The 13009-nt window shown below is 41.1% G+C and overlaps 1 protein-coding gene across 2 annotated transcripts in view; it reads left to right on the forward strand.

Annotated features, from left to right (window-relative positions):
- The window catches only part of LOC140270576 (formin-like), a 38277-nt gene that overhangs the window by 13030 nt on the left and 12238 nt on the right, over nt 1-13009 (forward strand). For both annotated transcript variants that reach the window (XM_072365763.1, XM_072365764.1), the window contains 8 exons: nt 805-892; nt 3654-3715; nt 3917-4005; nt 4854-4983; nt 5080-5226; nt 5339-5398; nt 5491-5611; nt 11940-12032. In XM_072365763.1, the coding sequence (XP_072221864.1) occupies nt 805-892; nt 3654-3715; nt 3917-4005; nt 4854-4983; nt 5080-5226; nt 5339-5398; nt 5491-5611; nt 11940-12032 (790 nt within the window). The remainder of the gene's footprint in view (nt 1-804; nt 893-3653; nt 3716-3916; nt 4006-4853; nt 4984-5079; nt 5227-5338; nt 5399-5490; nt 5612-11939; nt 12033-13009) is intronic.

The following is a 13009-nucleotide window of genomic DNA, read 5'->3' on the forward strand; positions in this document are numbered from 1 at the left end:
CACTGGACAGCCCAGTAGCCGACAACGCCATAATACCTAATGAAGAAGCCTGACACATTAACTTTTAGAGCAGGGCTTTACCTTGCCAAAACTTTCTCTGGCTTTACGGCTAATTCAGTCATAAGTAATTGTGACCATGTGTAGGCACAAATAAAAATCCTGTGAATTTATAGTTTGTTATAAAAACCCTGCTTCTCTTCGCCTTGCTCTTCTAGACTGTCCTTTTATGGTACTACTTTTGCCTTTGTACTTTCACTGCGACTTGATATTTTTTGATTATATCTCACACGTGTTCTTGGCTAAACTGGAGGAGGTGCTTTGTTGTGCAACTTCGCTCCCACATAGACAAAGTGAGTCTTAGTTATTCGTGCGAGCCTCACACTTCCCGTCCGTGCGTCAGGGTGACAGGTTATAACAATGAGCGTTGATAAGTTTGGTCATTAGGGTCAATCCAGATGATTCGCAGGCCGCTTAGACTAAATTGAGTTTCAGGTGTGGATCATTATCTGTCATCTGTTTCCACAGCCTCAGAGGAGACTAAGTTGATTTTTCCCACCCTCTTATTACTTTATTTAGCTGTTTATATACTATCCATTCCTCAGTTTAATTTATGCCTTTGTCTGAAATCTAAGGTGTAAGTTTTAGTCAAGAAAACAATATTGTTTTAACTTGACAGCAAAATATCATGTTGTTGCCTTCAGAAAATGAGCAATGTTTTGTAATTAGTATTCTAGACTGTAATTGCTCTGAATCTTATGAAAACTTAAACCTCCGTGACATAAATTACATTCTGTTTTTTTCTAGATTATCAAACTGCTGGATGGGAAGCGTTCACAGGCAGTCGGCATCCTCATTTCAAGCCTGCATCTAGAGATGAAGGACATTCAGCAAGGTGAGCAATGTTCCCTCCGTCAGAAAAGGCTCTCTGATTTAGTTTCTGCAGCAACAACCCCAATTTACATCCCATTTAACAATAAACTGAGGATGACTCCTGATGAACTGCAGATGGAGTTATTTTGAGAGATGAGATAGCGAACCCTGCAGTGGAGGATAAATTCCTACCACTTGACAGCAACTAATTTGTAATTTGAGACTTTTTTTCAGATGAATCTATGACTCAAGTGGAACCTTGCGGATGATTTTTCCACTTACCACAGTGGGAAAGAAAATGCTTCGATTTGTCAAAACAAGAGATTGCAACAGTGTGATGAAAGCTGCCTTTCTGTTTTTCTGTCAGGCCGGCACTGTTTAAAATCAAATAGCTATCCCCTTCATTTAAAGAGCTGCATAGATTGATTGCATGCTTGGTTGCTCTGTGGAAAATGCACGCGTGTGTGGCTGCATTGGGTGTGTAAACTCATAGTATGTGTGTTGGGGACATTGTAGATGGGCAAGGAATTACTCCTGTCCTGGGACTGTGGCGGAGAAGTGCCTGCCGCCTGCTAGTCTGAGCATGCGGCCAGCGGATCTGTTTATTGTAGCCAGTGACGGTTTCCACAAGCCTAATGGGACTGACACCCCACTAATGATCTAAGCATGTACAAAACCACGTTCCACAGTTAGCAGACACTGTGCTACCACATAAAACCACCTCAAACGCAAGCCAAAGAGTACATACACCAGTGCAACCATCTTGTTTAAATTTTTTTTTTCCTTTCCCCTCAATTTCTTTTTCTCTGTGTTAGTTTGCAGAGGTGCTTTGGTAAAACGGCCTGTTCCCACCCAGCGTGAGGCTGCCTCCTTTTGCCTTAATGGGAGGTGTATGTGAAATGGACAATTTGAATTTGACAATAAAGGACAGAACCTTAAAAAGCACTTCTAAAGACCGGCCTTGCCTGCTTGCCTCCCCTTTGTTGCCAAATTAAAAGGACATGGTACATGTAATGCAATTACAGCTACGAGGGAGGGAGAGGGAGGGGAAGGCAGCATTCTGGTTAAGAGAAGGGGTCAAAAACACCCGTCGCAGTGACTGAGGGACCTCAAGGGCCACCATGGTTCAAGGGCAAGGGGAGGTTCTCCCCCACACACCACCTCACTGCACGCACACAAACACACTTGCGCACAGGAGTGAAAAGTGGAAGGAGAGGGTGTGAGGCCGTTGTGAGGCAGGCTTTGATCTGTCTGTGTGGAGAGATATCCGGCTCCCCTCAGATCAGAGTGCTCCTGTGCACACTGGGGCAAGCCCCCCTTTGGTGTGTGATTGACGGCTGCATGGCTGAGGGACTGAATAATCCACTCTAATAAGATGTAGGAAATGGACCTCCAGCGTTTACTCTGATCCACACTCTGGGACCACATTGACAGCTTCTCTGCTACAGAACAGCTGCGAACCAGAGTGGAAGTTGATTAGGTTAGTGCGTGATTAGGAAGACAAGGGCAGTGTTGCTGAAATGGTTCAAATTAGCATGTGCTTTTTCCTGACAAAGCTTTGCATTTACAGTGCCTTACATTTACCCTATTTGGATAAAATGAAGGATAAAAACCTTTGATTAGCACGCCTAGGTAATCGTTAAAGCATCTAGCTCTTTGAAATTCTTTTAATTCTTCTAAGTTTAGTATTTGTGGAGTTTTGGAGAGCAAAAGATTTGACAGCAAGATGAATAAAGTAAAGGTCCAGCTACCTGAGAGTTCAACCATGGGTCCTTTACCTAACAGCTTTTTTAATTTGGTGGTATGCACCCTAACCATTTGGCCCTTGTGTTTCCACAAATTAAAATGATTTTTATAAGCATTTCATGTTTGACGGACTCAACAGACAAGCTCGGGTATCAGTACATATCTACAGTGTTTTTTTTTTCCTGATCTTGCATTTCTGTTGTGTGATTCATCTGAAAGATTCTTTCTTTCACTAAGTGACTGATTTAAGAGGAGAATTTGATGCGCAGGCATCTTTAGCTGACACCAACCAGGCAACTGTCAGCTGATCCAGAAGCAGAGGAGCCGTCCTTCTCATCATGACGCCCTTACTCCCCCTCTAAGTCATAAACCTCTGACACCCCTGAGACAGTGAACAGGACTTACTTTTCCTTGTTGTGCTGTTCTTTTCTGTCCTCCGTTTGCTTTTCAAGTAAAAAGACACAGTCTGCTGGCAAAAGCTTTTCTCTGTTTCTCACCCATCTCACCTTCTGCTGCCCCGCTCTATAATAATTAGTTAGTTGTCGGCTGTGGTGGTTCGAGCTGTGGGCTCAGAGGTTAAGCAGTTTCAGGCTTTCTCCTCTGAGCCATGCCGAGAGGCTTTGTCCCCCATTTCGCTTGAGAAGGGAGGAGAGGATCTCGGCGTCTGTGGTCTCTGCACCCACAGTGTGACTTCCAGCTTCACCACATAAAACTAAAATTCTACTTGTATAATTCAACTACATGGTTTTCAAATTATGCATTTTGATTTTTGGGGTAGATGTGGTGTAGTTTACAAGCGGCACCCTGGTTTAAGTTTGATGTTCTTTTTTGTGGGTTTGACAATAGAATTTTTTCTATAATGTACAAGATTCCTCAAATACAGTTGATACATTTTTAGTCTAACTGATGACAAAATGCAGGGCTATCATCAGTTTGTTTGTCATCAGGCTTGTTTCTCACTGTCAGCACTTAAAAGGAGGCAGGAGATTTTACCCATTTATAAGACTGGCTGATTTTAATGAATATATCTTTACCAGCTGTTCTTAATGTGGACCATTCTGTGGTGGATCTGGAGACCATCGAGGCTTTGTATGAAAATGTAAGTAAGTTTATATTTAACATAAAGTGGTGAGAAGGATGAGGCTGCTATGTCACGTGATACTTTTATTCTAATGCTTAACATTTGTATTATCATTGCTAACAATGTTCTCCCTCTGAAACAACTGCAGCACATTTTTTACATATAAAGTTATGTAAATTAAAATTTCGATTATGGACAGTGTGTTGTGTGTCCTCACAGAGGGCCACCAGTGATGAGATGGCCAAAATAACGAGACATTATCAGACTTCAAAAGAAGATGAAGTCAAACTACTGGACAAACCTGAGCAGTAAGATTGTTTTTACCAGTTGTTCTAAGATGATTTTAATACAATAATGTTGGAAATTTAACTTTCATGAATCATGGTAAATCTGTCCATCTTTATGGAAAATATGGAGCTTTAATATCAAATGTTCACAAGGATGACTGCATTTTTGTCCTATATTTCTAATTAATTTAAGTAATTTAGCCAGATGAAATGAATGAATAAAACACCTAGATTTACACAAAGGGGCATAATTTGCATATTTAGATAAACTTGTTTTTTGCTTTTGTTTCAACATATTTTTCGACAGCTTGTCTGCACAGTTGGGCATTATTGGACAATGCTTCAGTAGTTCAGTAGTTCCTGTCGGGATTAAGTAGTACAGGCCAGTTAACGAGGCTTGGACCCAATGGTGCCGCTCAGCCTGGTCTTCCTATTTCCATGTTTGACCAGAGCTGTCACTATTGCTGCCTGAGTCATCTTTACTCAGTGTCTACCTCTATCAGCAGACCCTAATCACACAGGATGTTACCGCTCCGCTCCCCTCCGACACGGCACTGTTTACATAAGTCATCCCACATCAGGCCAGAGCCGTCTTTGATCAGTCTCTGTGCGCCGCTTGCTGCTTTCCCTCCACCCGACCCCATGGACCTTTCAAACCCAGCCGAGCAGCGCTGCTCATGACTATCAGCTGCCTGCCTGCCTGAGAACACCAACATTGACTCAGCCTGCCTGTGTGGGGAAGCTCGGCCTGCCAAGGCCCCAAAATAGTTCTTCCTGTTAGACATTTTGTTTAATTCTGTCATAACACATCACACCCCATTCCTCCTCCTCCTCTTCCCTCTGCTCCTCCTCCCCCTTTTGTTTTCCAGGTTTCTCTATGAGCTCTCCCAGATTCCTGACTTTGCAGGCCGAGCCCACTGCATCATCTTCCAGTCAGTATTCCTTGACACCATCTCGTCTATACGTCGCAAGGTGGTGATTATCTCCAATGTCTCTAAAGTAAGGACATCGCATCAACAAACACAACTTCAGAGGTGTTATTAAGCCACATGAAAGGTTAACTTACCCTGAAATGTATGTGTCTTTCTGTGTCAGGATCTGCTAGAGTGTGATAGCTTGCGGGATGTGATTGGCCTTGTTTTGGCCTTCGGGAACTATATGAATGGAGGGAACAGGACAAGAGGTCAGGCGGATGGCTTTGGGCTGGAGATCCTCCCTAAGCTAAAGGATGTCAAGAGCAGGGTAAATGGCACTTAAAAGCTTACCACAGTGCCATGTGTTTTGGTGAGTATTAAAGTAAAAGGCTCAAACATCTATTTTAATCTTGATTGTCCTTTTTGTTGTTTCACTTTAGGACAATCGCATCAACCTGGTGGATTATGTGGTTTTATACTACCTGCGTAATTTTGACAAGGTACGTCAAATCACTTACATCAAACTTCAAAAAAGACTTCTATTTTTAACATCTGCAATGCCACATTCATGAACTTTTATGTTTGTTCTCAGCATGCTGGTACAGAAAAGAGTGTGTTCCCTTTGCCAGAGTCTCAAGACTTCTTCCAGGCTGCTCAGGTCAAGTTCGACGACCTCACCAAAGACATTAGAAAACTCAAGAGAGATCTAACTGGTAGGACATGACCTGTTGAGTCAATACCTTTCAAGCTTTAACGTAACACCAGCTCAGATTTGACTGATTTGTTCATATTTGTTAAATTGCTTTTCAGTTGGTGTATTTGCATACATTACCTTCTTTCACCAGAGCAGTTTGAATGTAAATTACCCTCTAATGGAGTCTTCCTGCCTCCACTCAGTGAGTTTTGCACAGGTTTTTAGGACCTAGGAAGGCCCACAGCAGTTTTTCTCAGTTTCCAAATAATGCATCTTAACTGCCACTGTCATCATATCACCTCAGGCTCTCCTGTTTTGGCACCAATGGCAGAACAATTAGAAGCATCTTCATGTTTTTGTCTCCAGGGCATTTTCAAAGCAAGAGTAATCACAAGAGTTCCATTTCAATAAGACCGCTTTGCAGGAAAAGTTGGCAGATAAATAAACAAATCCACTTTTGATGTTCTGTTCTTGTTACGTCCTGTCCGCCAAGCCACTCAGTAAGGCAGCCAGTTAGTCTTAGCCAGGGCCATGCAGAGGTTAAAGGCGATGCCCCCCAGTCCCCTGGTGTCTGTCGTTGTTTAAATCAAGCAATAATATGGCATATGAAAGCAATTAGATATGCTCCACATTGCTGTTAAAGCCCTCTCCTCTCTGACCTGAGGGAAAAATACAAAGACTCTACTAAAGTACCCAGACCCACCTCAAGCTGTCACTCATTTATTAGGAAAAATGGAAGACCTGAAGACAATAAATGCAACATAAGGGCCCTCGTATTTGATCTCTACTGCAGCGCAGTCTGGCACAGTAGTCCTCGGGGGTATTAGCATCACAGGGCGGGCATTGGATTCTGGATGTTTGGTGAGCTCCACCTATGACTCCCACCATTTTTATCCTCTTCAGCCGCCAGGAATAAATATTTATGCCTGGCTATTATAAACCAGCCTAGAAAACGCAACTGGTCTTAATTATAAAGCTAACACAGATCACTTCCATCCACAACGTGAACGCTGTCTGACACTGCGAAGCTTACACTGAATCACACTGTGGTTTACATGCACTGTTTGACTTTGGCGTGTGAAGCGACCTGCCCCTCACCTGATCCTGAGGTGGCGACTGCAGTGATCGGCAGTGTCTTGCCCTCCAGACTTGGACCAAAGGTCAAGAGACTTGATGCTAATAGTGAGGAATTAATTCCTCTTAGCTCAATCCCCTCCTTCATATCGCTGCTGACAGTTTCCATGTGTTCATCATGAACAAATCTCTGGCAGATACTGCATCTAAATCTGCAGGAGTGTCCCAGCAGGAGTTATGACTTTCTTTGCTTTGCTTGTCATCGGCGATGCTCCGGGACGGGCCGCCATCCGCTTGGCTGCCCTCTTCTTCACTGGCTTTTGCAGAAACATGATCCTCTTTTGATGGGGTTTCCTGTTTGGGGAGAGGGTGGTGACCTCTCTTTGGACTCCACTCAAGGGAGAGGGATGAGTGAGAGGCCACTAGTACCTACTGTAGGACTCAGAGCGAGCATTGAGACGAATGTCTTGCATTTAGCTTTATGCCGCTATTAACGTGTTCATTCAACTGTCTAAACTAAATACTACTTACATCACTGAAATTATGTTCAACTAGAGCTTTCTCACAAGAAGCTACAATTCTTCTTTAAGTTACCCTTTCAAATTACCACTTTCAGATCAGTGACTACATACAAAAAGATTCCTTTAACTGCCACATAATTGAACTAGACAGACGGTCAGGGATGCAACCGAATGAAATAGGATCAAATAAAAAGAAACAGTCAGAGCTCATTTGCTACTCAGAGGAGTTTAGTGTTTCACAGAAGGCCTGGCCCAGGTTAGACATTCATCACTGTGGCAAATCAGACAGTGTTCTGATTTTAAATGGCCTTTAATGTCAGGTTCAGGCAGCGCCTTTAGCCTGAGGTCTGTTTTACGACAGAGGCTCCACTCAGAGCAACATGTGTGAAGTCAGCATGCGGAGGTGCTGTCACACCTCCTCTGACTAAACCGGACAAAAATAATGTGAAATTTGGAGGATTTTTCTAAATGATTTGTTGCATGTGGTCATACTAGATAAGACTGCTTCTTATTTTATAGTGAAACTGTAAATATTTCAGCAAATGTATTTCATTTAATCAGCACGCAAATGAGCTATTTTACTAGATAAGACTTTTTACTGTTGAGTTAGTATTACACGTGCAGATAAATACAGTCCTGACTCATGTGGAAAGTTTTTGGTTTTTTTTGTTTTGTTTGTTTGTTTTTTTTACACTTTTTGGATCCATATTTATACCAAGGTTAATGTCTCACCTCGTATTCTAAGTCCTGGTCAGAGTCTTTTACCTGTCAGTGCTGTGCTCTCCAGCAAAAATGTGGGAGAAGAGTTGCAGTTAGTTGTATATGGCTTGATTTATGGGGGCTAAAGAGGGGAGAGAAGGTCTTACCTTTTCCCTGCTGAGGCAGTCTTTTGGCTGGCTTTGCTGAGAGTCTGTAGTATTTTTCATCCCAAAGAAAAGGAGAGCTGGAAGCCTGACAGTCTGCTGGAACTAAAGATAATTGGGGATCAGTGAGAGAATTCTCTTTCCAGGTATAAATAACTAGAATACGCCAGAGCTGGAGCATTGAACTGGTTTAACCTTGAAAGAAAATATATTGTTGCGTCAGGTTTGATGAGTGTCATTGTCTGTTTCTGCATGTATATATTTGTACAACTAAATTTGACTCTAAGGGGAGAAACATATTACATGAATTGGAGCCGCTGCTCAAATGGTGCATTATCTTATGTGCAGAAACAAGAAACACATGTGTTGTATGTGTAGTTGCTCTTGTTTGTTAACTCCCTCAATGTTTATGCTTCATCATGATCCACTGCTTCAGAGTTGGAGCGGTGGCAGGGTGTTATTGCCACATTTCGGAGTTAGAAACATTAATCAAACAGCCAGAGTGGAGATATTGTGGTGTTCCACAGATTTTCCATCCACTTTTGACAATTTTCTTTAAATCCACACATTGTAATTGTGAATTGTCTTGGTGTGCTGAGATATCCTGGTAGCTGCAAAGGGGGCTCTTGCTTACTGAACAAAATGTTTCTCCTCTTACAAGTACATATTGATATTAGTTTTACAAACCACATGGGGTTGGATCTTAAGCAGAAGTTTGGCTTTCCTGTTCCTTTCTCTTATCATTGACTCCAGGGCCAGCAGCGCCCCCTTTACACACAGCTGTTCCCTCTCATCCATGCAGATATGATGGATTTAGCAGCGGTCCCATAGAGATGCACGTTTGGAAGTGTTGGTTGAGTGCCTCCTCACATCGGTTCCGATTAGCTCCGTTTATCCTCACAATGTGGCTAGTTGTACATTACTTCTTAAAATTTAAGAAAAAAATTAAAGTTTTCTCTTGTTTAGCAGGTTTAATAAAGTCAGTAGCTCTCTCATTGACCAATAAGTTCATGTGCATCTTGAAGCTTGTTTTATTAATGACTTGGAGTCAAGCACAAAACCCCAACTCTCACTGATTTATTGATTTCATTAATGTATTGATATAGACTACATTCACATCCCTGTTGCAAAACTGCTGAGTGAATCTGTTTCCCTCTGTGCCAACAGTGGAGCACTTTAAAGATCAGAGCTGTGGTTCCCATCAATATCCTGGCTGTCTGTGGTGGTAAATTAGTCCTCTGTGGTTCCATGAGTGGACAAAGAGCCTGATATGGTTCTCAGTATGAAAGCGTAAACACAGTTGTATGATTGTTGTTGTAAGCTAGACAGTCATTGTGTTTTGATGCATATTTGCTTAACAAACAAAACTGCAACTACGTGGGTTTAACTGATCACAGATTATTAAAAAAACATGAAAAATATAAAATTGCAGTAATAAACATTCAAGGGTTTTTCTTGACAAATGTACAAAATACTTGCAAGTGAGTGGACATGAACAAGGAGCAGGTTTTTCCATAATGCTTGTATTCCATCCAAGGAAAAATGATGCAAACAGGTCTTTAAAAAAGCTGGATATGAAGACATATTAAAGCCACACGGCAATTTTCTTTTTTTTTTCTTTTCTTTTTTGTTTTGGTCGCCATTCTTTCTGTCTCTTATTAGTTTTTTAGGCTATCTGTTACCTCGGACATTAGAACTCACTCTCCATTTGCACAGACTTTATTTGTGAAAAGAAAAATCTTCAGCCAAGGCCCTTATTATCTGAGGTATTTTGACTAGACTGGTGGCATCACTCATGTACTTAAAGGCGAATCCTCCTTGTTGAATGCACTTTTCCAAAAAGTATGTTATCACTCCAAGACAATGTCTCATACTCAAGCTTTTGGTTTTTATTCTTTACAGCTGTTGTGTTTTTGTGGGCTTCCTCCTTGTGGCTTTTGCTGTCTGGACCACATTTGGAAGTGAGCCGCCTCTAAATTGTAGACTTGCTGTTTTGAACACGATTTTAATGGGTCCTTTTGAGTTGGGGGATTTCTGGTAAGGAAACATAGTTTATCCAAACATACCGTTTTGATTGTCATAGTTGTATGGTCATTGATTTCTGTTTTTTATTTTTTTTATATATATATATATATATATCTGCTGTTTTTCACTATATTTAAAAGGTATTTTGGCATTCAGATGTTGTGACTGTGTGTAACTACTCAGTTATGATGCTCACACGTTGTGTTTCCTACCTAAAATTATGAAGACATCCAATAAATGAAAGATGTCATAGTCTGAGTATACTGTGTTGCAGGTGCAGCATCTCTGCATGCAAAGATCTAAAAGCTACGACGCAGCAAAGTAAGACAGCAGCCAGACCAGTTAATGGTCATGTTCTGTTGCAGAACGATTTAGTAATGCAGTCATAAGCAAGTAAAGGTATTTATTGCAGCCATTAATGACTTACAGGTTGGAGGATTGTGCCAAAGTTCTTTCACCAGGCGCCTGTGTGCAGAGTAACCTAGGCTTACAGTTGAGAGGAAATGGGGAAAGGTTTGGCTGGAACGTGCTCAGTCACGGCTGTTTCCTCTGAGCTTGTGTAAGTTGGATCATTTGGCACGACAATGAAAAACCATCAGCAAACCGCAAACACATCTGCCGCACTCACAGGCAGTGGAGTGTTTTGGGTGAAGAACAATAGCATTGTATTGCACGCCATTTTGTAAAATCTTTTTCAATATAAGTTAGCAAAATTGTCTGTGAAGAAAGTAGTAAATGCAACACACTGAATAGCATATTACCAGTATTATATATAGTATTACAGTATATCCAGTGTTATATATTACCAGGACCACTTGATGAAATGAGTAAATCAAGGGGAAAAAAAGGTAAATACACAAAAACAAACCTGAAGTTTAAAGGTCAAAATTTAAAAACTGAGAGCAACCACAGTTTAATTAAATCTCATTGTCAAGATACTGTATGAGCTACATTACACATGTCTGTAATGATGTGTAGAAGATATAAAGGTCACTAACAGGCAACAAAACAAGAGCTGTCCAAGACTGCATACCTATTCAAGGCTAAATGGAAAATTCCTGGATCCACTTTGGGTCCAAAAACAAAAAAAAAACTGAACCAACCAAATATCCCTTGTGGACAAAACCAATCACCATGGCCAGTGGGACACGATGTAATTTCCTGTCAGCGTGTTTCTTGCCGTCTTGAGACCTGAGCTATTTATTTTGTATGCGTTTTTTTTTTTGTTTGTTTGTTTTTTATTTCTCCTGGCTATTTAAGATGAGTAGGACCTGATAAGTCTAAGATCTGAGCATCGCCTTTGAACTGAAAGTATTTTTTGAAAGGGAAAGAAATTTCCTCTTTTTTTTTTTTTTTTTATACAATACCTAGTGTCCCCATATGGAAATGAAAAAATTGTTCCTTTCTACAGAGAAAGTGCTTACGTCTGCCTTGAAGGCAAAAACCACCACAAGTCATTGTAAAAACATTTGGGAAATTTTTTTCTTCTGAACTGTCATTCACATCAATCTTTCCTACTACAATACTTGATGTAATATAAATGAAGATCATCGGAGGTCAGTATAGCTGGGAGATGGATCACCACTCTCCACAGGAACGAACTGGAGGCCTGTTACATGCTGAAAGTTCAGACATGCAGCTTACCCCGCAGAGACTTTTCTGGACGGATGTGTATGACAAATGCATATGTGTAACAGTGAAAGTGGCTTTAGTATCCCAGATCTATTTAATAGAAACATTAGAGACCCCCTTTCAGTGTTCCATTTTCTACATAACGCATGTTTTAAATCTTTCACTCATGCCGTTAATGCCTGTTTGGTCATCACTTGTCTCCCTTTATTCTTTGTTTTTCTCTTTCCGTCAGTTTGTGAGAAGGATGTGCAGAAAGTGTGTGCTAACTCATCAGAGGAAAACCTGCAGCCTTTTAAGGAAAAGATGGAAGCATTCATATCTTCTGGTAAGTCGGGCTGATATTCTTTTTATTTGCTGCAAAGTCATGTGTCCCTGTTTTAACTCTGCTTGTTATGTAAACTTCTTTTTTTTTTAAATATATATTTTCACTATTTTGGTTTTGTCATAAAGAATGTTGCTTCTCAGTGTTTTTTATTTAAGTTGCTAAGCTGATGGCAAGCAAATGAAATAATTTCAGCGTTTTCCCCCAAACCTCACTCAGTATCAATTTAGTTTTGTCTACTTTAAAACTTCATCAGACGAACAGAAAAAAAAGAATCAGAAAGAAAGATTCAGTGCGAAGCCAACACGGAAAATGACTGCCAAAAAAAATCAAACAAAAATAAAAAGTCAGACATTACCAGTGAAACTCATTGCATTAAATCACTGATGTAGCCTTGCGCTGCCAAAACAGCAAGAGAGGCTTGTCACCTTGTTTAAATAAGTTTGCGTAATCTCTGGCTCTCCTTTTACTGATTTTCAGCCCTAAATCATTTTATGCCACTGAGAACATTGGAGAAATGTCAGTTGAGATGAGGAATAAGCTGTTTAAATCACCCCTACTCCCCCCAAATCATGCACAATGACACTCTCATGTCCTCACCGTCAGGTAGTGAAAATGAATGTTTGCCTTCGGTCCCACTCATAAGCTGGCCTGTCTCATGTGACGTTGTTAAGACAATTCTCAGTGTCCTCAAAGATGAAACATTCATTTAGACAGAATATTTACGGCTGAGGAGATGGCCGTGAAACCGAGGCTACAGAGGTAAAAAGGCCCTGTTTTCACCCAGATACACAGCATGGGGCCTTTAAAAACAGGGAGTTATAATTATGTTTTTTGCTATGTCAGACAGTCAGCTGGCTGCCGGAGGATCTGTCTCCCAGTGCATGTGTGTGTTTTTGTTCTTGCTGAGAGAGGGCGTCTCGGTGCGCTTTAAGACAGCATGAGGACAGGAGTCTACAGGCCTGTAGAAGGGATCACAT

This window comes from Leuresthes tenuis, unplaced genomic scaffold (assembly GCF_036924035.1).
Source record: "Leuresthes tenuis unplaced genomic scaffold, fLeuTen1.0.hap1 SCAF_15, whole genome shotgun sequence".
NCBI classification, from domain to species: Eukaryota; Metazoa; Chordata; class Actinopteri; order Atheriniformes; family Atherinopsidae; genus Leuresthes; species Leuresthes tenuis.